This window comes from Myotis myotis, unplaced genomic scaffold (genome assembly GCF_014108235.1).
Source record: "Myotis myotis isolate mMyoMyo1 unplaced genomic scaffold, mMyoMyo1.p scaffold_m19_p_1, whole genome shotgun sequence".
NCBI lineage: Eukaryota > Metazoa > Chordata > Mammalia > Chiroptera > Vespertilionidae > Myotis > Myotis myotis.
Window position 1 is genome coordinate 186013844 of NW_023416313.1, and position 7165 is coordinate 186021008.

The following is a 7165-nucleotide window of genomic DNA, read 5'->3' on the forward strand; positions in this document are numbered from 1 at the left end:
GCTCATCTTATGTTACTGCCCCCTGACTCCTTCACCCATTTTTCCAGCCTCAGCTCTCCAGCCTTCTCCCACACACCCTAGCTCAGGACAATCTCTCCTGCTACCTCGTTCTCAAGACACATTCTTACAGCCCAATTTAAAATCCAGATCAACAAAACATTTTCTGTCCCACACAGATCTGTGTAACCCCCATCCCTCCAACAACAGCAAAGCAATACTCCCCTTCCCAAAAAATGCAGCTAAAGTAAACACTAGCCCTCTTTCCGTCAGTAAGTTCTTTGATGTCAATACCATGACTTCTTTGCTCCGTAAAGTACCTATGACAGCTCAAGGAATCTCAGATGAACTGAGTTGATAAACACTATTTGTTCGTATTTTTAGATGCAGTTACATCTTGATATCCCTGCAGTATCAGCTACAACATCCTGTCACACCCACCTTGAATATCCACAGAGAGAAAGGGCAACAACTGACGTTGTTTAAGTAGTGAAGATGCCATTCCTCTGATAGCTTCAAATTTCAGGTAACTTTGCAACATAAGGTTAATATGCTAAGGTTTAAGAAAGCCATGTAGAAATCCTTCAAGCAAAGTAGACAATTTGCCAAAATCTACCTCCAAAGAACTATTAAAACAAGAACTCAAGTCACAGAGCTCTTTAAAATATTCAGAACAACCTTCAACACGGGTAATTGAAAAAACATTCTTTCTCTAAACAGAATCTTTATCTCCTTTCTAAATGAAACAAACTCTGAAGCCAACTCAGCATATGGCAATGTCCAAAGATGGATTTTAATTAGAAAAGTGAAAGAGAGATGGAATCTACAAATCTTCCTGCACTCCCCACCCCAAAAAAGCCCGGATGGAAACTGCAATTTGGAAAACCTTGTATTTAAAGAGTCCTTATGTAAAGGACTTGCATCCTTGCAAGATTGAGAAATAAAAGAACCAGAACCTGGTCCCATCAAGCCAATGAAGGGGAACACAGATTGGGTGAGCATCCACACCAGACGGGTCTAAGGGGCAGTGGTTCTCAACCTTCTGGCCCTTTAAATACAGTTCCTCATGTTGTGACCCAACCATAAAATTATTTTCCTTGCTACTTCATAACTGTAATGTTGCTACTGTAATGAATCATAATGTAAATATCTGATATGCAAGATGGTCTTAGGCGACCCCTGTGAAAGGGTCGTTCGACCACCAAAGGGGTCGCGACCCACAGGTTGAGAACCGCTGGTCTAAGGGATGGCAGTGGCTACATAAAAATGTCACTTTAGCTCATTCTCACAACAATCCTGTAAGGCAGGCATTGCTACTCCATTTCACAGCTTAGAAAACTAAGGCTAAGACTGAGTCACTGTTTCTGAAATCACTGGATAACATTTCATAATCACTTTTTCCTTCAAAATGGTTTTAACTTTATTGTCATTGTCTTTACATCACCCGGAAAGATGGGGAAGAGAAGCATTATTCCCACACTACAGATGAAATTGAGAAAAATAATGAACAAAGTCATGCTATCTGTATTTTAATTTTTGATTTCAAATAAGCCCTGACAAAATTGGAACTTAAAGCTATAGCGTGATTTCCTCTCCCCGATTCATCTCATTCAAGTTAGTCTTTCTATTCCGTGTTGAAAAGTAAGGCAGATACAGCTGAATCTCTTCAGAGTGTTGGAATACTAATTTGTATCAACAGTGTCCATCGTAGCAGATTTCATTCCAAGCTCATTTTTCCTTTGAACGCATTATGGTTCCTAGGACTCTTCTTGTACTAAGATCACATCAAGACAATAAAGCTCCAACCTTATTTATTGGGAGTCTTAGGAAAAGGCACAACTATTGTGTCTACCTTCATCACCTGTGCCAACAAAATGGGTCTGGCGTGGAAAAAAAAAAAGTCTGGGTAAAAGCAACAAAAAAAACCTAAGAACCAATAAGTCTGTATTCTAAACCTACCTTTGCCTCACTAAGAGCACAAGTCTGGATAATAGCTTTAACTTCTATTTGCCATTATCTGTGAAATGCAAACGATAAGTCATGTGGTACTTACCTTGTAGGATTGTTGTGGGAAGACAGTATGATAAAAATATTGTTATCAGAATGAACTAGATAACTTATACAAACAACCTCTATAAGTAGTCAATCTTTCCCTTGTGCCCTCACCTTCTCAATACAATAAAAAAGAGTTCTCTTAACAAAAACTATCAATCCCCTGCTTTAAATCCTTCAAAGGTTGCCTATCGCCAAAGAACCAAGTCCAAGCTCTCAGTACATTATCTGCTAATTCCCACTTCATGGCCTTTCCGGCCTCCTGTCCCACCACCCTCCTCTTCAGTGATCATATACCACACATAATGCCCCAAACACATTCTACTCTACAGCACATGGCTGATAAGTCACAGACCAGGGGTCCTCAAACTTTTTAAACAGGGGGCGAGTTCACTGTCCCTCAGACCATTGGAGGGCCGGACTATAGTTTAAAAAAAAAACTATGAACAAACTTCTATGCACACTGCACATATCTTATTTTGAAGTAAAAAAACAAAACGGGAACAAATACAATATTTGTATTTGCATGTGGCCCGCGGGCCGTAGTTTGAGGACCCTTGTCATAGACTATCCTTTTGGGAATGTTCTACTCTGCTCAACTCAGACTCAAAGCTACTTCTTCATTGAAACCTTCCCTGATACTGTCTCCTAACCAGAGAGGAGTAGTGTTATTCTCCATAAGTAAAAATGCTACTACACTTACCATATTGAATAATCATGAATGTTCCTACTAAATTATGAGATCCTTGGTAGTAAAGAGTATGTCCTTTCATGATGTCTATGTCAGTCCTGATATACAGTAAGTATGCAAAAAAGGTTTGTTGGATGAATAAATCTCAACTATGCTTAAATGTAAATTACTTACACACACACATATGAATATGCCACATATAAGATATATGTTTACAATAAAAGACTGGAAGAAAAGAAACTATTAGCAGTGGTGACCTCTGGTTAGTGAAATTATAACTAATGTTTATTTTCTTTTCTAAATGTTTTATTGTAAGTATGCTATAATTAATTTTAAATGTTTTTTAAACTTATAAACAAAAATGAATGAATGAATGAATGAATGCAACATGATGGTGGGGGCCATACCTTACTCACCTTTCTCCAACTCTTTACCTAGCCCAATGCCCTACACAAAAGAGGTGATCAATATATCTGTTTAAATTCAATGTATTCTGTTGAATTGAATAATTAAAATGTCAAACCATGTATTGTTTAAAAAGTATTCAATAAACAAAACTAGATATTGCCTGGCCCAAAAAAATGAGTAGTCAAAAAATCATAAATTTGAACAATTTTTATTTCTAAATCTTTTTTGCTTAGTACAGTCTTATAGCAAATACGTCTCTTACAGAACACATAAATATGGCCACCATCTTGAAATACTCAGTGAGAGTGGGCAAGCTACTTAGTCTCTCAGGGAAGAGATGTAGCATCTTTCTGTAGCTAAGAACCACTTTGATGAGTTAAAATAGAGATAAATTGTAAGCGTTTCAGCCCTTGGAGTAGAACACTTTTGATTCAGGTCTAATTTCAATGGAGGAAGCCCCTACCTACTCCAGGAATGAGGCAGTTTACCATTTGCCAGCCCGCCCTGACCCCACCTGATGTCCATTTGCTTGCTGCCAAGCGTAAAGACGGGGAGCTTGGGTTGCTCCTCAGGTAGGGACTATAAAACAAATTGAGGACAGTCTCCTGGAAATGAGGGAGGCATGGAAACCTGGAGGGCAAGTTGGCAAAAGCTATCAATAACCTTATAAAAAGTTCATCCCCCTGGCCCACCAATTCCAAACCCCAAAATGTCAACTGAAGACATGCGCAAAGATTTAGCTTCAGAAAAGTGCTTCACAAAATTAGTTATAATGATAAAAAATTGGAAATAACCTTAATGGCCACTGTGGTAAATCCAGTGGGTGGAATATAATGCAGACTTTATAAATAACGTTGTAGAAATAGATGTACTGACACTGAAACATATTCACAATATACTATTTAGTGAGGGGGAAGTAGGCTACAGAACAGTATGTGCACTGTGAACCCATCATTGTTAATAGAAAATGACAGATAAATATAGATATTGATAGAGGGGGGAAAAAAACTTCTGGAATAAACAGGAAAAATGTTTAACAGTGGTTATCTTTGAGTGGTAGGAAAATGAGAGGCTGTTCTTTTTAAAACTGCCTGTATTTGCTTATGTTTTTCTTTCAATGAACATATAATTAGAAATAATTCTTGTATACTTAGAGGTGATTCTTAAAATAAACAACCAAACAGTCAACTGCCTTGTGCTCTGAGGGCAGTCAGCATCTGCACTGGGGCCCTCTCATCCCCTAAGCACGTTCTCCTGCTAGAAGGGACCACCTCTCAGATCCTCAGTGGAAGCCTGAAGACTTCACATCCAGGCCACTTCAGCCTGGTGCCACCAAAGGATACATCAGGCTCAGCTCAAGGGCAGACTCTGAAAAGACTCCAAGTCGCTCCCTGGGTTCCAGCCCAGAATTCAAGCCCATCCCCTCCACTGGCTCAGCAGCCAAGCACCCCTTGTCACTTACCTCCCCGGAGGGCGGCATCCCGAGCCTGGGCTCCTGGTAGGCTCCCACCTGCTCCCAGGTGGCCAGGAAGGCGTGGGTGGGGGTGAAATCCGAGGCGGTGCGCGGGAAGCTGGTGCGCACGTAGCGGGCTGCCAGGTCCAGCACCTCGGGACTCGCGTCCTCGCGGTACAGGATCCTGCCTCTGCCCTGGCTCGTGTCGATGTCGGCCAGAAAGGGAGCAATGGCCGGGAAGTCCGTGGGGAAACCATCGTCCACATACTGAGTCTCCCTGGGGAAGTCTTGGGTGGAGATGATGCCGTTGGTGCCCACCTGGGAGAGGAGGGGGACAAAAGGTGGCGGTCGCTTGATCTGCAAGGAGCCCGAGGGCGGCCACCACAGGTCCAGACATGCACGCCCACCAGGCTCCTCAAGGAGGGAAGGGAACCGCCCCAGGCATGACGCTCCCCCTTCCCCAAAGCCTTGGAGGCCAACTCCTGGTTCAGAGCAACTCCGGCCCGAGTCCCAGCCGCCCACTCCTACCCTACAACCCGACGCAATAGGTCCGGGAGCCCTAAAACTTGTTCGCATATTTCCTTCCTTGGCGCACAACCCTGGAGAAAACCTCCGAGTCCGAGGCGGGAGCACCCCAGCTCTGCAGACGTGCGCAGCCTTCTCGCCGCCCTCACTGGCAGCCCCACTGGCTGCCCCAGCAACGCTACCTTCTTCTCTGCCCGGACGCTCCTGATGCCGCGAACAGGTCTAGCTCTCTCACGGGAGGCAAGGAACGCCGCGGGTCCGGCAGCAGCATCGCTGCAAAGCCTGGTCCCACCCCAGGGCGCTCGGGGACAGCACAGCGTGCGCACTATTCCCTCCCCTCGGAAGTCAGGGTTCGGTGAGACCCACACTGCACGGACCCCTGGGGAGGAGCTGCGGGAAGCCTGCCGGGTCCCGCACCCAGAGGGGGCCGCACTTACGTAGAGGTAGCTGAACTGAGCTTCGTAGAAGCGCAGGGGACTCGCCAGCTTCACCGCGGCTGAGCTCTCGTCGTCGCCTTCCTTCAGGAGCTGGTCCCCCCTAAACTGCCCGTAGGGGAAGAGCCCGCTGGGGTCCAGCGCCGCGGCCCAGGACAGCAGCAGCAGCAGCAGCAGCGGCGGCGGCGGCGGCGCCAGCAGCGCCAGCAGCGCCCGCAGCCCGGCCGCCCGGTCCCCCCGCATGCTTGCTCGGCCTGGGCTGCCCCGCCGCACCGTCCCGGCCCGGCCCGCGAGTCCACTGGCGGCGCAGCGCCAGCTCCAACCTGGTTCCCCGCGGGCTCCGGGGGGCGGGCCTCCCCGCCCTCTCAGCGCGCTGATTGGCTGCGGCCCTACACGGGGACCAATCACCGGCTCTGAGAAAATTCGACAGCAGCCGCCACATCTGGTTCTCGTTAAAAGTTTGCTAAGGCAGGGGTTGCGGAAGCGGCCCCGCTTTTACCCCAGGCGAGGGGAAAGCCCCCGGCCGGCGCTGCCCAGAGCTGCCCCTTCTTCTCCGCCTCCGCTCCCCGAGACCTCCCGGGGCACCCCCTCCCTCCCGTCCGGTCCCCGCGAGCCCCGCCCCCGGGGACCCAAGGGCCGGCTAGGTCTGGAGGCAGCTGCGCTGCAGGAGGTGACCTCAGCGCCAAGGGGAAACCCCGCGGGGGCGCGTGCCCCCCACCCGGCTGGCAGCGCCAGGGTGTGTGCCGGGGTCCCAGGGGCCCCTTGTCCTCGAGGCCAACCCCTAGGGCCGAGAAGCAAAGGGAACTTGTCGCAGTCGCACCCTCTGACCGCTTCTCGCCACCCAGAGAAGTTCAGTTGAGAAGCGCGTCTTTGTACGAAGTCGGAGGGGCTGACTCCTAAGTTCCGTCCAGGTCATGAAACTGTTTACCTTCCCTGGGGAAAACCGCACCCGGGAAGAACATGAAAAACGACAGTGTGTGATCGGTTCCGTTTGGGGCGTGGGATGAGGCGTCCCGTTTGGGCATCAAACAGAGGGGCGCGGGACCCTGGGTCTCTCACCCGCTGTTTAAGGGTGTGGGCATCCGAGCTGCCCTCGCCCTCGCACACAGAGGTGGAATCCTCGAACTGGAAACCCGCACAGACCAGCTGCGAGGGTGTGGAGGAACCCCATCCACCATAAACATTCCCTCTGCGAAGCATTAGGGGCCGGACAATATTTTATTACCATTTTTATTATGAAGAGCTTGAAATTTCCCAGATAGTCTGTTTTCTCCCTCCAGTCCCCCAAGGGGTTCTTGGAAGCAAAAAGAAGGTCAAAAGAAGTAAAAGGCAAACCTTTGGAATTGCTGAAGGGACGCTCATTGCTCGATTTTTTTCTTGTGAAAGTTTATTCCAGTTGTACAAATCCTCTTGGGCCCACAGAGCCAAGCCCTAACCACGCTGAGGATATCAGACTGTGAGGTTCACAGAATCCACACAAAATGGAAAATTAGCCCAAAACAGTTTGCTTCCACAGACTGTGTAGAGTTGTATATTTGGTGTTACAACATGCATTTGTGCTTGCATAGATGCGTTCTCATTTCTTTGGGGCTATGTATTTTTCAA

The 7165-nt window shown here is 47.6% G+C and overlaps 1 protein-coding gene across 7 annotated transcripts in view; it reads right to left on the bottom strand.

Moving 5' to 3' along the window:
• NID2 (nidogen 2) overlaps positions 1 to 5846 on the bottom strand; it is a 63278-nt gene extending 57432 nt beyond the window's left edge. For all 7 annotated transcript variants that reach the window (XR_004967242.1, XM_036306906.1, XM_036306897.1 and 4 more), the window contains exons 1-2: positions 5564 to 5846; positions 4611 to 4919 (exon numbers count right to left, since the gene is read on the bottom strand). Coding sequence is in view for 6 of the 7 variants with exons in the window: in XM_036306906.1 (XP_036162799.1) it covers positions 4611 to 4919; positions 5564 to 5803 (549 nt within the window). In the remaining variant the exon portion in view is untranslated. The remainder of the gene's footprint in view (positions 1 to 4610; positions 4920 to 5563) is intronic.
• Positions 5847 to 7165: the final 1319 nt, after the last annotated feature.